The sequence below is a fragment of the Lates calcarifer genome, linkage group LG17 (assembly GCF_001640805.2).
Source record: "Lates calcarifer isolate ASB-BC8 linkage group LG17, TLL_Latcal_v3, whole genome shotgun sequence".
Lineage (NCBI taxonomy): Eukaryota > Metazoa > Chordata > Actinopteri > Centropomidae > Lates > Lates calcarifer.
Window position 1 is genome coordinate 21,353,895 of NC_066849.1, and position 21,029 is coordinate 21,374,923.

Sequence of the window (21,029 nt, forward strand, 5' to 3'; positions counted from 1 at the left end):
TATATTCAAACGGTACCCTTGCTTTTAACTTTCTGTGTCTGTAAGAACAGAAATTAGTCATGTAGAATCACATTTTTGTTCATTACATAATACAATATTTGACCTAACTTCCTGTTCCCATATGTGGCCAAAAACGGGTTTAAGGGTTTATTTCCTTCAAGTGATAACCGCCCCCAGTTTCATACTGTATTCATAAGTTGACACAGCGTGAGCAGCATTTTGCATGTTGATTAGTTTGTTTTGGCGCAATCACTGCATGATAATTACTTCCCAGTAAGTGATATGGTTTTACATAATGAAGCACCATGTGTGCAGCACAGTACAGCCTGTCAGTACAAGTGGATGAAAAAGAATAATAATAATACTGATGATAATGTGTGATTTGGTTCATGTTCATTTGTCAAGCAATTGCACGTAGGAATCAATTTTAGTTGTATAATTTCAGCTATTAATATTATTGCTGTTATTATTTGGTAGAGTAGGAGAAGGAGCATTGATTGACTGAATGATTTTTATGTTAATTTCTTATAGCCAACGGCTTTCAGACCAAGGCCAGTGAGGGTGGTGTTCAGAGGAAGCAGCTGCCCTACTCAGTGGAGACTCCCTATGGCTTCCACCTGGACCTGGACTTCCTCAAATATGTTGACGATATTGAAAAAGGCAACACCATCAAAAGGGTTCACATCCAGCGTAGGGTCAAGGGCCCACCCAAATTCAGCACACTACCTAGAAATTTCAGCCTCCCTGGCCATGGAGCCAGGCCTGCCTCTAAGGAAAAGGATAGCACATGGTCTGGGACATCCACCTTGGGGCCCAAGCCTAAATCACGTGTGACAGAGGTCCAACAAATCTTTGACTTCAGGGCAAGTGAAGGGGGAACTTCCAGCCAGAGCAGTAGGGGGACAACCAGTCAGGGAAGTGGTTATATTTCAGCTAAGCCCAGAGATGAAGTAGGCGCAGGGGCTCGAGGCATTGAAGAAAAAACTGTGGGGATTCAAAGTCGGCCAAACCTGCTCCGAGCGTCAAGCATGCCAATCACCCTGCAGCAGAGGAAAGGCTCTGATTCAAGCAGTCCAGATCGTACTTTGGGAACACCAGAGAATGGCTCAACAGAGAACATGTTCCGTGCTTCACCAGACATAACAGAAAGACGCTGTGTTCCCCAGGATCGAGCGGGGCTTCACCAGCAGATCACAGTGGCACTGAAGCGGGTCCGGGAGCTGGAAGAGCAGGTCAAAACTATCCCTGAACTAAAGGCTCAGATCTGCTCACTGAGGGAGGAGAGGGAGCAGCTGCTGCTACAGCTCCAAGCCCGGGCCCAAGCAGATATTTCCACATCACCCTCTACAATAGCCCCAAGTTCTGATGCTGGGATGCGTACCCAGCTGCCAGGACACAGACCCTCAGAAGGGCTCAACTTAGCTCTGACGACTCAACCTATTGGTGTAACAGAGAAAAGTAGAGTGTTACAGAAAGAGAGGAGGAGTTCCTCAGCACATGGAAAAATGGGTGGGTTGTCAGCACAGGAATCAGAGAGACAAACACAGCCATCGGAAAAATCAGACAAACAAAAAGAGACATTACAGAGTCCTCTGGAGCATGCAGTGCAAAAGCTATCACAAGACATAGCAGGACAGGAATTAACACCACTTAAAGTGGCTATTAAAGGAGCAGGGACTAGCGGTATTCAAGATGGTAATGCAGAAAAAGCAAGAAAATGTGAGGAACCAGACAGTATGCAGGTGCTGCAGGAGAAGCTAATGATACTGGAGGCTAAACTTACTCAGGCTAGCCAAGAACTGGAGAGAACTAACAGTCTTTTGAAAGAACAAATAGAGGAAAACAAGGTAAAAGAGGAGAGAATACTACAACTGAGTGAGGGAATGAGAGTGGAGGTTTGTACTACAGAGGGTCACAACAGGTCAAGAAGAGAGAGTATTGACACAGGGACAGAGACAGAAAGAGTAGATTTTGCCAACCAAGAGACAGAGACAGAATCACCTGGTACAGTAGATCAGGGTACAGATACAGATAGAATCTGTATTGAAGTGTGTGTACCTGCAGCAAGGGCTGGGAGTATAGATCAAGTAACAGAAATTAAAGTCCATGCATATGACCAGGTGACAGAGATTGAGGAAGAAGTAACTGCAGTGAGCCCACCAAGACCCAGAGCCAACAGTATGGAAAGAGGCACAGTAACCGAGAGGATTGCTACTCAGGATCAGATGACTGAGACGCCAGTGGCTGAAAGGGTAAACCAAGTCACAGAAACAGAGGGAGAGACAGTAACAGACCATCCACAGAGACCAAGAACCAGCAGCGCAGACCGAGGCACAGAGACAGAGAGGGTGGACACTGTGGACAGAGTTACAGAGACAGAGGCAGCGCACAGGACTGACCAGCAGACAGAGACAGAGATAGAGAGACGACAGGACAACAATCCAGCCAGAGATGCAGGGAGTCAAATAAGTGAAAGTACAAGCAGTGAAAGAGTAGAAGATGTTGTCACTGTGGTCAGTGAAACGGTGGAGAGGGTGGATGACATGAAGCAGATGAAAGACTTCAAAGAGCTAGCGAAAGTGTGGTAATGAAAGTTGTAACAGAGAGTTCAGTTGCATTTCTAGAAAGTGTAGTTGATCAAACTATAGTTTCAGACATTGCTGCAACAGGAGAAAATAAAGAATCTATGATTGAAGCAAGTGCTGCAGAGAATGAAGAGGAGGTGAAAAAAGAAGTAGTACCCCCAAAGAGAGTAGTGGCAGAAATTGTTGAAACAAAGGAGATTGCCCAGGAGAGTGTAGAGAAGAAACAAACAACAGAGGGTGAAATTGTGTGTGCAAAAATCAGAGAAACTGTGGTCACTGACATGGTTGTAATCACAGCAGAGAATGCAGCTGTGAAGACAGTAACTCCTGTAAGACCTCAGAGAGGCAGGAAGCCCTCAGCAGAGCAGGCACAACCATCACCTCCTCAACTTCAGGAGGCACCCGTGCGTCCTCGTAGGGGATCCAGTGAAACTCAGGCCCAGCAGCCCCAGACGAAGCCCCAGGCCCAGGTGCAAGTACAGGCTGCACCTCAGCTGGAGGCTCAATCCCCAGCACAGCCATCAGAACCACAGGTAAAAGACAAAGCCCCACCTGTGTCTCAAGTTGAGGAGAAGACCGAAGCAAAGAAACCTCCAGGGGAGCCTAGTGAGGAAAAATCACTATCGCAACCTCAAGCTGAGACTCAGGGCCCGACTCCAGGCTCCAGTGCAGCCCAAACCATTCCCAAATCAATTCAAGCCCAGCCTCATGTTCAAACCTCTGCAACTCGAAGGGACTCGAAAGAGCTAAAAGCACCACAGAGGGGATCCACTGTATCACAACCTCCTAGTCGTGGATCAGGAGAAGCCCAAACCCGGCCAACTCGTCAAGGGTCAAGTGATGTGCAACAGTCTCAGGGCTCTCGTAGAAGTTCCAGTGAGACTCAGTCCCCTCACAAAGATGCCAGCGAGACGCAATCCCTGCGCAGAGGCTCCAGTGAAACGGCCCAGCGTCGTGGTTCAAATGAAGCCCAAGCTCCTCGCAGAGGCTCCAGTGAGTCACCAACCTCACCTGCGGCTTTGGGCCAAGTTGTAACCCGGTTAACAGGGCTTCTGGGGGAGCAGTGGGCACAGCTGGGGAGCAGCTCTGGAGCTCAACAGATGGCCAGCCAGCAGGAGAGCCCCACTACACAGAAACAGACAGCAGTGAAAAGAGCAGAGGCAGGAAAAGGAGCAACAGCCAAGCCCACGGGGAAAGCAGTCCCTGCAGCAGCAACAGGGAAACCAGCAGGGAAACCTGGTCCTTCCAAAATGAGCTCCATACAGAGTCAACTGGTCAGCTCTCTCAGTGTCCTCTCTGCCTTCTACTCACCAGGCCAGAAAGCTGCTGCTGCCAGCAAACAGCAAGAACAAGGTAGGTTCAGTTAGGACCCCATGGTTTATACTGTACACACAACTGTTCATCAGTCTGTTACATACATGCTTATCCATGTGTGATACATTCAGTGAGCTGAATCCATTCCTCTCCATATTCACTGAAATGATTCTTTCTCAGCTCCTATTCTCCATGCCACTTAATTACAACATGTCCCTTCTCATGTCTGCCAAGAAGTCCCATGATTAATGTGTACATGTACAACTCACTCAACTTTTATTTCCCATCCTGCTCTCTTTATATCTAATAAGAGGACCTATGGGAGCAGCCAAACATTGCCACAATAGTTTGACACGTTTCTGTGATGTCACTTGTATAAAGCTTTGTAGTAGTTTAAGTAGAGCTTGTAGCATTGGATACTAGCACTCTTCTTAGCTGATGTAAGACACACAGTGTTACTATCAAACTGACAACAAGGTGTTGTATTTATAGCAAGCTGGGCTGCTTCTTAGAGACTGTAGTTCCTTTTCACTGCAACCTGAAACCACACTGGTTCTATTCCATTATTTACAAATACTCAACAGATACAGTATGCTTTCAAATCAAGCCTTTTGGTGCTTCTATCAACAGAACTATATCAACACAAAGAGTATTGTGTATCTGACTCATTAGATATGCAGCACAAGGGTTGGGGTAAGAATGAAAGGTATTGCTTGACAATTTAGGATGCTCTCTTGGATTTAATGTGTTTCTCTGCACAGGCAAAATAAATCTATAGCTGTATGTATAATTATTTATATCACTACTTAAAGATCAAGTGTGTCCGGATTGATTGATTGTTGAGACACAGTGTGGCACACTGATCACTGACTGTAATTACATTAGAACAGTTTGATCAGCTCCAGTAGAAAAGATGTCAGGAAAAGGGTTTTTATTTCCCTTCTGTCTGAAATAGAAAACCTTTTACTCTTCTAGGTACTTCATTATCGGATACTTTGCCAGCAGTCTAATGACTCTGAGTGATACGGACTTCATGATTTAGAGTCACATCTACTCATTAATACTCTCCCAATTATTTTCAGTGGTCTTCCTGAAAGGGAAATGTCTGCCTTGCCTTCTAGTTCACAATTATGTTATCTTTAGCTTATCATATATATATATATATATATATATATAATATATATATATATATATATATATATATATATATATAAGAGATACAAGTGCAAGCCCTCTTTTACATTTATACCTGCTTTGAATTACACTAACATTAATGTAACAGAAGTAAGGTAATGTAATAATATTATTATTACATTTTTAATAGGAGTGGTAGCACATTTGCATGGCTATACATGCTTAAAAGATAGAGTAACTATTAGCAATCATATATGAAGCTGTAAATACATGTTACCAACTGGTGAAGATACATGGTTCAGTGACCTCCAAGAGCACATCAAGTGCATATTTCTTGCTTCATATATTATAGATAAATAAACACACACACACACACACCCTCATACAAGGAAATACACACAAATACAAGCACTTACTTACAGTACACAGTTGAAGGGATACACTAGCACAGGCCCTCATACACACACACACACACACACATACACACACACACACACACACACACATATCAAACAGGTGATGCCTTTCTTCCCTCCCTTGATGTCTGACTGTTCTGTTTCTGGCCCAGGAGCTGAAGTACAGAATCACTCTGCTATCACACACATATTTTATGTTGAGAGTTCATTTTAAGTTCAGCGTTGGGAGTACAGTATTACAAGAGTGCTCTGTGAGAGTGTGTGCCTATATGTGTTTTCACAAGATTGTCACTGTCTCTTTGGGGTCACTGTCTACATCTTTGACATCTGAGATTCCCAGTCGGACTTCTTTGACCTCAAATTACACTGGTGTTCAGCCTCGCTATATATTGGAACCAGAAAGTGCCACTAACGTTGAGAACGTCTCACTCATCTGAGTCATCAGAGACTGGAGTTAAGCTGGAGATTTAAGCGGCGGAGGGAAGTATCTCTGACAAAGTGAGGGAAGGTTAAATCACCGCATTGGTTTATTTATTAGAAGTCAGTAAGAGGACGTATTCAAATGCCAAATATATTCTAAACCTTCCCTCTCCCTGCTGCCTGCTGCTATGCCTGAGAGATACTGGATCTAAAGGCATCATTCTTCTATGATGGTGGTCGCTGGGATCTTTTCAGTCGGCGATTTTTTGGCTCAAAGCCACATCCTTATGTCCTTGCATAAAACATTACAGAGCCTCTGCACCATGTCTGCTGTCAGGCACAACTAAGACAGCCGTACTGGGCTTGGAGCCAAGGAGAGTCAGCAAAGGCGCCCATGCAGAATCAATTATTGGGCAGTTACATACATAAGTAGGCCTGACAATGTCAAGGTTGTATGTTGTCAATAAGGCCTATAATCTTGACCTGTGCACATCGCCCTGGAAATACTCAACACGTTTGTAGAGCAAAAATTACCACAATAGTCAGTTTATTTGGACAGAACTTAACAAATTTTTAGTCTAATTGTCATCATATTATTTTTAGTCTTCTTGTCAACTATCTTTTATGTGGGACTCTTACTAAGAAATCATTTTTCCTTACAGTGTGGTACTGTTCACATTTGGTTTCATTGTTTTCTTTGTATGGAGTATACAGATGTGGTCCCAGCTTCCCCTTTGTCTGCCAACACAGGGATTCCACACCATTTGATGAGCTATACTTGCTTATAATTGAGACCAGAGATTCTTCAATATCATACAGTCTTCAGATGCTCTGGCATTTACAACAGACACAAGTACATACAGAAACAACTATGCAAATACATACGCTAGCTCAAGGGAACACAGTCACCATGTGCAAACTATTAATGTCTGTCAGCTACTGTTACCAGTATGAATTACTGCTGTAACTCATTGCTGATGGACTTATAACTTTACTACAGTATAAACTACTCATGGTGCTCAAAAGCACTTCCTCTTCATAAATGTTATAAAAGAAAGAGCTTTTATAGAGGCCAAACTACTTTTCACAGTAATATTCACATTTATAGATAGGTAAAAAAAAAATAAATACATAAATAAAACTGCATGAAGTGTCTTAATAGGGTGTTGGGCCACCATGAGCCATCAGGACAAATTCAGTGCTCCTTGGCTGGGACTGTGCTGGAGGGATGAACCACATTTTTCCTCTTTTTTTGGGGGGTGGGGTTCCCAAAATCTCCAATAGATATTCAGTTAGATTTAGATTTGATGACTGTGAAGGCCATAGCACATGATTCATGTAATTTCATACTCCTCAAATCATTCATCCTCATGACCCTCATGTCCCTTCTCTACTCATTTGGTCAGTATTTCCTCGTATTTCTCCAGAATGTTCTGCCGTATTTTGTGTTTGGGTATGAGGAATTTTGGATAACATTCATTTTATGTATGCACACAGACCACACAGAAACACATATACACCCAAATTCCACCTAAACTTAATGAATTTTTACTTTCCTCCCTCTTCTCTTTCTCTCTCTCTCTCTGTCCTCCTCTTCACCAGGTCTCAAATCTATTATGAAGAAAAATGGTGTTGCTGACAAGCAGGGGAATAAGGGAGCGAAGAAAAACCTGAAGTTTGTTGGGGTGAATGGAGGGTAAAATCGTCTTTTTAATCAACGTCCAATCTCTAAGTGATTAATATGTTTGTGTGGGCTGCAGTGTGTTTCTGTGCATTTTTTTGTGTCTATGCATGTTTTCTCTTATTTATACAGGAGAAGTAAACCTCAGACAACCTTTGTAGACATAAATGCAGAGTAATTAAATCTAATATTCAAGTTTCTTCAGATTTAATTAAGAAATTCTTCAAAAACAGGGATTACATGGCTTCACTTTTATGAATTGTCTGGCTTAATGTGTTTCATTCTACAAAGTGGCTTCAGATGGATTAGCCAGTTAGCCAGACAATGACTCAAGGTAATCTTAAGAGGTAGAGTTTGTCACAGTTAGTAATACCTGGATATTTGCTTTTCCTTTAGAAAGATGCATTTTCCTAAAACACAGAGGGAGCAATCATTCATTTTGAATATTTGTGGCTACTTATATTCAGGTGATCAAACACTCCATAAATGTATAGAATACAATTTCATTTACACATAAAGTATAACCAGACAATTTTTTTTTTCCCCGTCAGACACGCATACTGTAGGTCTCATTAGTAAGATTTTGTTTATATTAACTGTGGGAAATTTTAGCCATTTAAACAGTTTGAATTTTCAAGCAGCAGTATTCCCCACCTGTTTTTATAGTACAGATGATAGTCACAGAAGTGTTGTGATGCATACATAAAAAGGGTCCTCTCAATTCAAGATGTTTGTTAATGCTGAAGCACTGACTTGAGCTTTCTCACTGTTCCTCTGAGTTTGACCGCAGTGACTGTGAACTAAGTCCAGCTGTGTCTCACACGTGTGCTTCATGCTGTTAGTCATCAAGGCTCATGTGAAAGCATGCTGCCCTGAATTTGACCTCATTCCTGCTACTGCGAGTGAGAATGTGTGCGCATATGAATACATGTTGCACAGCATGTGATGTGTGTTCATATCTTTGTAGGCGTTGATGATACCTCAGTGCTTTGTGCAAGTACGCTTATGTCAGCATTTGCTATCGCTGGATGCAGGGCGCGTTTGTGTTGTAAGTGTGTGTTCTAAGTGTGTGCATTTAAGTGTGCTTGTGAAAGCTGATGAATTTTAAGTAGCAGATGGTAGTGGTTGGAAGAACAAAGGTATGTCTCGAGGCAGGAGGATTATTCTCCCTGGCTGGTCTGATGCTAGTTATGTGTCAGGTGTTACAGTTATAACATAAAGCACCTGTATACACACAAACACATGCGCGCACACACATTTTTGAAACTAGTGAGGACATTGCATTGACTGACAGAAATTCCCAGGATTCTTTCCCTAACCTTACACCATAACTTTGGCTAACCCTAACCCTTTGTCTAAATTAAATGTAAACCAAAGTTTAACCAAAAAAACAAGTCTATCTCAAAAATAAAAAAATGGTTAAGCCTGTGGGGAACCTGATTTAGCCATACACATACATGTGCACATTTGTTGACAAATAAAAACATACACAGCTGCACACACATCCACACATAGTAATTACCTCCGTTGTGCGCAGAGGGGCTTGACAGTGATCTACCTCTCTGTCAAAGCTACAGCAGCAAACACATTTGTTGTAGTTTTTTCTTCGGGGGGATTTTTCATCTTTTCTTATTAATGCCACTCTCATATTGTGTGAAATATCCCCATGGCAAAGATATCTAATACAGAGGCTCCAAACCTGGCAGTTGGGACCCCTCAAGCGGTGAGAAGATAAATGGGGGTCCTATTAACAGAACAAGAAAGCTGAAGAAATATTCATACTACACAAAATTCTATTTAGTTTTTTCAGATATTCCACTTATTATTATTCCACTTTGTGTCTTTTGTTATTCATAATAGTAGCTATTTTTTATCTTTATGCTATCAAAGTTGTTCAAATAATATTCAAATGAAACAGGAAACAATAGAATCATCCTCTGGTGGATGGAAATAGAAGTGGTAATGATGGATTATAATAAGAGGTCATGACCCAAAAAGGTTGGGAGCCACCAATCTTATAGATCACAAGAGTAAACAAATACATAAATAATAGAGCTGCTTTAATAATTTAATGGATTGTAAAAAACTATAAAACCATTAAATATTTATTTTGTTTTCTATCAGTCTGTAAAATAATATCTAATCATGCATTTCTTCCTTGTTTTCTTTGTGCAACATGTTCAATATTCCTCATCACTCTATATGGAAAGTTGTGACTGAAATGCCTGGGTGGTATTATCTCCTGCATATCAAGGAAATGGCTGCCATTAGGAGATTTGTTTTATTCCTGCGTTCCTGTTCTTAAATTCCTCATCTTCACTGTTTTATGACCTGCTTGCCTTTGCTTTGTTTTTTCAGAGCAGTGTTGTGGTGAGGTCTATTCCTTCCTCCCTGTCTGAGAATGATCTGCAAACATAGCCCAACAGCCATTCTCCAGAATAAATAGTGAAATTTTAACCCCTATTCTAGGAAATAAATATCTCTCCATTTCCATGTTACACTGCTCGACTCCAAACAAAATTGAACAGATGTTATTTATAATGAGACAAATATGTCAGACAACAATATTTTCTATGACTATCTTTAGGTTTCTGCCCACACCAGGAAGTAGGCTGCTGTTTGTGTTTCTATTCTAACCTATCTTTGCTCTCCCTTGAGCTTCTCTGGAATCCAGAGAATGTTGTGGCCCCTGAACGCCTCTTCTGGTGTGATGTCTCTATGTGTGCATGCCTGTGTGTGTCTACAAATAAGCATGAATCAGTGCTATTCAGTATTAGACTTATCTGATCACTGCCCTCACAGAGATGCCTTCATGTTACACCCCAATGATCACCAACCTTCTCAACCCCACCCACTGACACACACACACAAACTGTTCTAAATATGTCATTAGCCTTCCTCACTGAACAAGGTTGTGTTTAGTCCAAAGTTCCATATGTGAGTCTGCAAACATATATATGGATTTTTATGTATATGTTTAACCATTTAAAGGATGTTTTGGATATCTGGGCTAAGGTTGCACCAGACAAGTGTCTTCTTTATGTCAAAATTTGAGGTCTAGAAGGGAATGACCTGTTAGTGTTTATCTAGCCTTGGCCACAGTTGACTTTACTGCTTTCACATTAGTTTTAGCTGCTTAGGTGTTGTCTATGTGTCTAATATTTATGCACATGCTTATTTGTAGTTAAGAAACATGAGTTAAATCTTTCTTTCATAATTTAAAGATGTATTTTTGTTTAACTAGGAGACCTTCCTCACTCTCTGAATGAACAGGCCAGAGTATGCAAAAGCTTCACCACAGGTGGCATAACCTGGGTTATTTTGGTGTCTATGCTCAGATTTGTTAATATGTGTACTTGTTTGTGTCCTCTTCCAGCTATGAGACGACATCAAGTGAAGAGTCCAGTGGAGATGAAAAGTCCAAGGTGGAGGCGGAGGAGGAAGACAGCTCAGAACCAGAGGTGGAGAAGGAAAAGGAGGAAGAGCCTCAGCCAGCAGAGAAGCCCGAGGAGGCAGCAGAGACCCAGGGGAAGGATGCAGAGGTCTCAGCTGAGGGAGGAGGTGCTGAGGCTGAAGAGAAGGAGGGTGAAAGAAGCCTGCTGCTGGATCCAGAGAGCAGCCAGGAGTTCCAGGAGGAACAGGCTGAAGGGTGAGTCAGACAGCCAAGCTTATAGTGTGCATTAAAGCTACACCACACCTAATGTGCCTCTCCCTCAGTCTCCACTGACAATAGAAACTGTTGTGACTGAAGGCTAGATTAACCAAACTGATAAAAGGTTCTGTTATTGGACACGACCCAGTACCTACACTTATTGATTGAGTTCAGATGTTGTGTTAGTTTTATTTAATTTCCATTTAATCAACAAACATATAGGATCACCTATGCAGTAAGTTACAGCCAGATGACAAAACAGTCAGTAGGTTTACCAAGCCTACATATGTAGGCCTACAGTTATTAAGCAAACCAAATTGAGTCATCTAGAAGCATGTGGATCTACTATATATAAAAGAGACATAATATTTTGAGTGGTTTCCATCTGATAAAATTTTGAAGGAAGGAATATATTTCACATAAAACTAGATAAAGACTAGATAAAAGGATATGATTTTAATATTAATTGTGTCAATGTCATATTTGCAATAACTCTTATCTGTCTCATTAGGACACAAAGAAGAGCAGATTGTTAATATTATATGATAACCATCTGTGGAGGTTCTGCCATAATTTTGTAGTTTGTGTGGATGTGAATAATAATAATATTCATGCTGAATCCAGCAAGTCATCTTCAACTTCTGTTGTGTCTGCTGGGGCATTACCACCAACAGCTGGACTGATGAGACTCAGGAGACTGTGGCAAATTGTGGGATAGATGTGGCTCTGAATACTGCAGCGGAGCAATATTAGGGAAAATGAGCATTCAGTGTGGGTTAAGTGGACTCTGTGTTGTGTGTTGTCATATTTTAGTACATGAACGTGCACTCAAGTGCTCAAGACTGCAAGTGCGCATACTGGGATGAACTCATTATCTCCAGCATATATTTACACATATACAAAGCTGCTCACCGTGATTGCTGCTCTCTGTCACAGTAAATTAAAGAACATAAACATAGCCAGAGCACAGAATAGTCTCATATTCAGTAATGAAACAAGATGGACACTCCCACCATCATCACATCATAGACAACAGAATGTAAACATATTAACTGTGAGCCATATAATTAAAGCTCCACACAACAGGCTCCTGTACAATACATCCATAAAGACAACAGTGATGTTGTGTAGGCACAAGTGAGTGCTTTGTTTTGTGTCCAGCTGCAGCCTACATATTTTGTCTGACAGGTGCTGTTTCTATATAGTGGACCTCACACACACACACACACACACACACACACACAGAAATCCAATTAAGATACACTCATGCCTACTTACAGTTTCGTACATCCCTGCTTACCTCTTAATATCTTGCACAGACTCACTGCCACAGTCACACACTATAAGCCTCTTCCCGCTTCATTCCTTTAAGTGCCATGGGTCTGGGACAGTAAGCAAATAACCAGCAGTGTTGTCCTCACTGTCACTGAATGATCACTTATCTCTCAGGTATGTGGACAGGGCTGAGGGCTGTAGGGCCAGACAGTAGATGGGACCCCTGGGAGAAGGCAGGACGTATTAAGCCATCACTCAGCACCTGTCTGATCATTCCTATGTCTGTGTGTGTCTGTGTGTGGTGTGTGTGTGTGTGTGTGTGTGTGTGTGTGTGTGTGTTATTGCTAGAGTACACCTAAGGGTACAGGACACATTGTGACCTACTCAGGCTTAGGACTGCATGAGATAGTACAGTATGACTGTGCATGATGAGCACTTGGTGAATATTACTGGGCAGTGAATCAGCATAAACTGTTACCATCTAGGTTTGGCATGTGCTATCAATGTGTCAGACTGTTGACTGATGTGTGTGGGAGCTGTGCAGGCCCATAAGGGATCTTTTATCTTTTGTTTTCATCCAAGACAGAATTTACACAAGAACCAAAGTAGCCGTCTCTTGGCCATATGTTATCCAGACATGATGGTATTTCCACATTAAACCTGAAAAAGCAGTGAAGAAAACAATGGAAAGTACAGATGTGGAGTGAACTGGGTTAAATTTTGATACTTTTTTTTTTCTTAACAAAAATATTTTTAAAATAATCTAAGATGGACCACACAGGACTGCTCCTTACTGTGTCATCTGGTCTTTGTTTTCAGGGAGAAAGTTGACAAAGGGTTTATCGATGCTTGCCTCTATGTAAAGGACCGCATGGAGGAGGTTTCATCCCCAGATAAAGAAATGGTAAGGATTTCTTTTGTCTGTTGTTTTGATTTTCTTGTACTCTCTTAAAGCCATACTGATTTGACTGTAAAATTAATGGTCATGGTTGTGGATCTCTCCAGCACACTGTATAAACAACAGGCTTTTGTAATGTGTGTCTTTTTCTAATGCTTGAGAAAATTATGCCTTCTTCTCTTTCCAAATGTAGCCTCTGAAACTGTGATAAAAGTAATTTTTGTTTAGGGAAAATGCTACAGGTTCTCCTCTGATGTTCTTTTAGAGCCTTCTGACTTCAATGAGTAGAATAATGTGGAGTAATGTGGTTTACAGTGCTTTTCCTCTGGCTAAAAATGCAAGCTGCTCAACAGCCCAAACAGTAAAAATGATGTTCTGGGAACAATAAAAATGCTGCCACAGGCGGCTTTTTCACTTATTATCTTTTATCTCCTTCCTCTTCTCTCTCCTCAGCGTCAGGTTTTAGTGGTGCTATACCAGGAGTGGTTCAGGGTCTCCAGTCAGAAAGACTCGCAGGCGGATACAGTCAGATTATACCTGCGACAAGTGGGCTTGACCACGCCCACTCTCCTGCCATATGTTGTAAACTTGACAGACGGCAACGGGAATATGGCCCTCCACTACAGTGTGTCACATTCAAACTTCCCTGTGGTCAAACTGCTGCTGGATACTGGTGAGAAACAAAAACACACAGCTGCAATCACAGCTGAATTTAAAACAAATGAGCATAAATACAGACAAGTAAAGGCAAGATACTGGCTAGATCAAGCAATGTACTCTTACTTGCCGTGTGTGTGTTCAGGTCTATGTGAAACAGATAATGTGAACAAGGCAGGCTATACTCCGGTGATGCTCGCTGCACTAACAGCAGCTGAGAGCCCTGACGATCTGGAGGTGGCACAACAACTGCTGAGACTGGGGGACGTCAATGCACGCTCCAGACAGGTAATTTACACTTTATCCTCACACCTACCAATAGGTTCCTTAGTAAGGTTATAGAAGTGGCTGATTACCAAAGGACTTACTGTGCTTCATGTGATGTTGTTATCAAAGAATTTAATAAATCCTCCCAAGAAATCAGGGGATATTAGGGCATTTTTTACAAGTGGGTCACTTTACAGGAATAAACACAACATCAGCTGCTTTTACTCGACAGCAAGTTCATCTTCACTGGAAAACAAACTGACTGATCACAAAAAAAGCATTTTTAGGCTACACAAGCATACTGAGGTCAGGAGCTTATGTCCTGTTTAAACATCAGCACAGTCTAAGGAGATATCTACTTATCAGCTTCTCCTGATACAAAGATTCAGATTTTCTGAAACGTTTTTGTCATGTTCACCTGTTCTTCCCTTCTTCCCCTATCCCGTTTTTTCTTCCTCATCTCCGACCCTGCATCTCTTCTCACATTTCTTAATCTTCCCCTAACACATGCCCTCTCACTGTTTACTTCTAATTCTCTGCGTTTCTCACTCTTCCTCCAGGCAGGCCAGACGGCACTTATGCTTGCAGTGAGCCATGGCCGCGTTGCCATGGTGAAGCTGCTCCTTAGCTGCGGCACGGATGTAAATGCCCAGGACCGCGAGGGATCTACGGCCCTGATGTGTGCCAGCGAACACGGACACACACACATCGCCCGTCTGCTCCTGGAGACAGGTCGCTGTGACACCAGCCTTGTAGATAAGGTATAATGTTATGAGTGGAAATAACACTGTCAACTGGACTATTGTAAAATTCAATATGGTTTAGAAGGTAAACAATCAAAAGGTGAGATGCCCTCTGAATATGTTGTCCCTTCACCAAGTGACGTCCCATCCAGTCTGACATATAAGACATCTTTAAGATCTTTTTCTTGTCTTGTAATTGGACATAAAGTGACATTTATTGGGTTTCACCAATGTACATGTCTATACGTAGTTTACCGCCCATCTCTGCATAAAAAGTGTGGCTCCTCTGATGTGCAAACATGCAATCCCATGGGTGAACTGCTGCCTGAGTGCGGTGCCAGGTTTGAAATATATCACGGTTGTATAAATAGCAGAATACAGCTCAACCACACGAAATATACTCGCTGACAGACCTGTGTTTTATACACCACATATATAAAATACAGGAACAAACCCAGAGGGGCATGGAGCAGGTGGCAAGAAAGACTGACTGTGCCTCTCTGGCTTAATTTTGGCCATTGTTCCTCCTCCACAAAGGCTGATACTTTCCAGAGATGTCAGGGATCACTGCTTCATTTCAGCAGCTACTGACAGTATTTGCTGCTTGTACAACTACAGGTCATTAGATATAAGGCTTCATCTGTGTTCAGTGTTAGGCGGCCAGTAAAGGTACAGCCACACAGCGGCTGATGCCTGGCCTACACATAGTATATTGATTGTTCAACCAAGTGCATTATTGATTCCTCTAGACTGTTGATTCCCTGGTGAAGTCTGAGGTGTCCATTTGGAGAACGGCCATGTGACGAGTGATGCCTAGCTCTGCCAGTGAACTTTTCCATTGCAAAAAATCACGTGAACACTGCTGTAAACACTGCTGCAATACTGCTGCTTACACAACATTTCATAAGTCACACCTGCACCCACCTGTGTGCTCAGATTCTAACTCCCAAAGGACGCAAGGTTCGTCAGTCCCCATTCAACAAAACCTGCCTGCTGGATAACTAAGCTGAAACTATACAGATGTATCCTACAATCATCCTATAAATCATTCATATGCTTCTGGTAGACCATTTTCTGTGTGACTCCATGACAACACATGAACACACACTATATTTAGTGGCAATGAGGGAAAATGTAATCTAAAAACTGAGGAAATAAGCTTCTCTGGAAAGCCATTTAAAATTATATGCAAGCAAGTCAAACACTTTCCTGACCAGGTTGATGCAATTTAGTATAACAGAGAGCACGCACACTGTTTGAGACATCTGTGTTCCCATGAGACGAGAGGTCTCTCTCAGTATGCAGCCTTGTCTGCTCTACTTTGCCGTTATATCTAATATGTAGTCTTTGATGAAAAGAATAAATGGAAAGCACCTAGACCCACTGTGAGAATGATGCAGGAAGTTACAAACAACATCACAGAACATTGCCAACATTGCCAGTTTACTCAGCTGGGAAAATTTATAGCTGTGTGTCTTAACTGATGTCTCAGTGTCAAGCATGCAACCCATCTTAAACTATAAAGAGACAGGCTTGCAATAGATTGCATTTTGGAGCGGTTTGTTCTTCTAGTGGCAGGAAGAATGTTATCCACAAGGACACAAACAGTTTTAACTCTGTCATTTTAATAACTGCTAAAATATCAGTCCTCTTTGGTTATTACCAGTTTGATGGTATCATCTGACAAATGTAGCACATGCTTAATATTAGCACAGAGCACCAGAGCCACAACATATAGTGACATACTGTGACACAACTTTTTTCTGTATTTGTGGTATCATAGCTACAGAAAGAAGTTAGAATATACAGTACAATACAGAATAATACAGAATTTGATATATCACTTTAACATTTTGTTTGCCTTGGAACATTTTCTCCTTTTCCCTCCCCAGGCTTGTGATTTAACTCTGGCTTATTACACAAGGATTTTCTGCATGATGCAAAGAAGCGTATCTGTATATTATTATAATATTTGTTGCACATTCTGATGTGTCATTTCAGAAGCGAATTACAAGATCAGATTTACAGAAACACAACAAATGATCATTTCCACAGCGCCTCAAGAAAGGCAAAATGCTAAGACTTATTTCCAAATACTGAACCCAGCTCTGTATCAGGGTCTGTGCAGCTTGTACAGATGTACCGTAATGTCCAGTTGCTAGCCTAAGAGCAACACAACACTGCCACTGTCAGGATAAGAATAGTCACTGCAGTGTCCTTAATATGAAGCTGTAACATTTTCTGTTTTCCCTCAGAATGGTCACACAGCACTGTCGGTGGCAGAGGGAGCCTCCCACCAAGACATAGTTGACCTTCTGAAGGCCCACGCTGAGACCCAAGCCTCTGATCCCCTGTCTGCCACAGACCTCCTCTGAGCCAGGCCGACCATGTTTACTCTTCCAAACCACTTTCAGCTTGCCAACCCCCAACCCTCCCATTTCGAGAAGAAGAGCTGAAGTAAAGACACGGTGACACCACATAGGACACACTCTGTTTGACCGGTGGAAAAAGTGGATATGCTCTGTTTACCGTGGAATTATGGGAGCTCACGTTACAAAACCTCTGCGGCTGGAGTGTCCTGCAATGTACGGCCACATTTTTCTTCCACATCTCTGCCGACGTGGGTGTTTATGGATATGCTGCATCAACCACTCAGTGGACAGACAACAAAGGCGGCTGGTCAGACTGATGATAAGACATTGCCATAGTGACGAGTGTGATTGACAGGATGTTACATTAGGGGACAGAGTGAGGATATAGAATATATTATATATGGACTGGCAAGTGGATGAAGAGAGCTGCTGCTGCTTATCATCAAACTAGCTTGTCAAGCAAAATACTAAGCACATGATCTACCTTTCAAATATATGATATTAAATATGACATGATTTATATTTTTTCTTTTGACATTGACATCATCCTTTTCATATTTGGACATAAGCCATTACTGAGAACATAGTATGTGTAGAATGTTATTCTAACAGATTATAATCATATACAAACACAGAAACTGTATTTTCTACTGCACTTTTTTATTGTGTTTGTGTATAGTAAATAATCCTCTCAAATATTGGTGTCCAGAAGAAACTATATCTCCAAAAGTATAAATTACAAAGTAACTTAATAGACTAGAACGTCTGGTCAAATTTGCCATCATTCAGTGGATCTTTGTCATCATTCATTAGTGTATATTGTTTATGACATAGTTCTGTTTTTCATCTGACATGGGTGATCATCATCTGTGAAATACTGAAAAACTAAATGGTTTGGTTGGAGATAAAATGTTTCTGTTGGACACAGAAGAAGTGATTTTTATATAACCATAATATAACCAGATTAAAGAAAGACAAAAGTCTTCTAATAAGAAGATTGTATTGTTCAGAAGGTGCTGCATGCAAATACACAGTTACTCCCCCCGCAGGTTGTCTTGTAGTACTAAAGCAACAGTATGTTGTAATACTGTCTATTCTCATGGTCAACATCTCTCTCCTTCTCTCTCTCTCTCTCTCTCTCTCTCTCTCTCTCTCTCTCTCTCTCTCTCTCTCACTCCTCCAATTCAAATATAATGTATGTCTTGTTCGCCTGCTTGTTTCAGATCAAATCATGTATGCAACTGCTACAAAATGCACAATGAATGTCAGGCTGGCTGTGACACATTCCAAGAAAAAAAATGTAGCAAGTCTAACTGTACCGGCATGGATCATGGGACTAACAGATATATAAGCCATCAGTGGCTATACCAGATATAGAAATGAGTCTGTTACCATGTGTGAAAAAATGACTAATTCACTAATTCATCCTGCTCCTGCCTCCAGGCGTTCACATTTAAAAAATGGTAAACTGACGAAATGTTAAATCCCAGAGTGACAAATGTTATTTTTTTGTTCTCAGTCTAAGAAGCAATAAAAATTGAATACTATCTTTTCTCAGTCACAAACTAAGTAGGAGGAGCGGCTTTAGTCTTAAATCAGATGACAGTTCCTTCATTAGAAGAGATGTGTTCCAGGGAGAGTGGCCTTTTTTCTCCTGTTTACCACAAAAACTACACCCATATTCCTAAAGTATCTTAAAGCAGGAGCACTGGTCTGATAAAATGTTTACAATTCAACATTCCCCCCTCGGTGATCACTGCAGATGTCAAACAGGTCAGTAAGTTTACAAGAAACAAAAGGGATCAATAATTTTAATTGTAAACAAGTAACTGGTGGCAGTCTCTGGTTATTATTTTTAATTGCAACAGATAGATAACTGCACTCTGTTCATATATGATCTTTGAATAGAGAATATAGAATTTTAAAAAAAGGGGAATACCACTCAACAACTGCCATATCTGTGGTTTATGACAGTGCAGTCTGCATTTAGACTCAATTTCTACAGAAGCAAGAACTCCAGACAACTAATCAAGTTTCAGATCTCTGGTCACAATCAACTCGAGAGAATTTGTATTTGTTTTTAACTGACAAACGTGAGATCTTTGCTCCTATTACTTATCAGTTACTCATTCAATTTATATATCTGGATTCCAAATGTATCAGCTTTCTCCGATCATAATAGAATTATATTGCCTTGCCTCTATAGTTCAGTCTTGTAAGCTATCTAAATTTAACAACTATTTTCTGAGATGCAATGTGGTCTGACCACTGATCCTGAACCAGTACTCTCATTCCTGGACACTTTATAAATATGGGTGCTAATATGGGACTCTGTAGACTGACATGAAGATAGACTTATTATATAAAGTATCTCAGATATATATTAGTGGCTGCATTTACTTAACAATGAGAATTTTTTAACAGTGGCTTAGTAATCAGATCATCTTCATTTGTTGAGTCACGACGTAGCACAGATTCTCAACACTGAGGTTGCATTTACACAGGATCAGTAAGTCTGGATTTTAATTCTCTGCAGCACATCTGATCATTACTTCTTGTCTGTATTTTAAGGGATCAAAAATTAGTCTGTGTAGCTTCCTCACAACACTGACAGCTAAAGGATGATCTGATCTGTGCTGTGACAAGTATCTGGTGTATCTGGTCTTCCGTGCCTGTGTATTAAGTCTTAAAATTGCATCCATATGTTTAATCCAGTGTGACCCAGATGTAATAAGGTTTCATAACTGGCTGAACACCAAAGACCTGAAATCAAAATCTGTTTCACATGGGGTTAAATATATATTTTATCTGTTCCTGTAAATCCAGCCAAATACATGTACATACAGTATTGTGAAGAGTATAACAAGTATTGTCTGACAGTTTGCTCTAAAAATAATATTAAGTATTTATTCCAAATGCTATATTTTTTACCATATATAGTATACTTATGTATGCATGGACAAATATTCCAGTGGTTCTATTGGAGGGGATTGGGATGATTAGACATTATGCTGAGTGTTCCCTGATGATGTGATTATCTGACATAACTTTGCCTGGTTGGGTGGTATAGTAAATGCGTGATTTGATGAGGTTGTGGACTGTGTCATGTGCCCTTTAATGCTACCTTTGAAATTGCGGGGGAAAATACGAAGCAGGTCCGACACTGGTCTAAGCTATAAGGGCAGGGTCTCCCTTGTTTGAATACCCGTCTGAAAATCGGAGTCTAAGTACATGACAGAGTCAAATGTAAAAACCTGTACCTCTCTGTAATATTCCTTGTACAACGGGCTTGTATGTTACAAACCAGAGAACTACTTCTAAATAAATAAATACTAAGATTTAAAACTTATTTAATGCACATCTCATGTTGTTGTATCATTTCTAACAGAGAACAGCAGCTACTACAAAGTTAAGGAATAACTCTATTTTTGAACAGGAGTTTTACTTTCCCATGATTTTGGGTTTGAATGACTGATTTGGATTCCTAAAGTAAGATCTAGTCACACATAGGGCTGGGTATCATTCAAAAATTTTCAGTACCGGTACAGATACTTTGACTTTGATACCGGTTCCTGAACGATACTTTTTTCTACACCAATTTTATCAAATCAATTC

At 41.0% G+C, this 21,029-nt stretch overlaps 1 protein-coding gene across 1 annotated transcript in view; it reads left to right on the forward strand.

Moving 5' to 3' along the window:
• Positions 1-20,763, forward strand: part of kank4 (KN motif and ankyrin repeat domains 4) — a 71,124-nt gene extending 50,361 nt beyond the window's left edge. Inside the window, 9 exon segments of the mRNA XM_051077119.1 lie at positions 532-2,547; positions 2,550-3,938; positions 7,472-7,565; positions 10,927-11,199; positions 13,297-13,381; positions 13,829-14,048; positions 14,178-14,320; positions 14,860-15,060; positions 17,298-20,763. Coding sequence (XP_050933076.1) covers positions 532-2,547; positions 2,550-3,938; positions 7,472-7,565; positions 10,927-11,199; positions 13,297-13,381; positions 13,829-14,048; positions 14,178-14,320; positions 14,860-15,060; positions 17,298-17,417 — 4,541 coding nt within the window. The 3' untranslated portion in view covers positions 17,418-20,763.
• Positions 20,764-21,029: the final 266 nt, after the last annotated feature.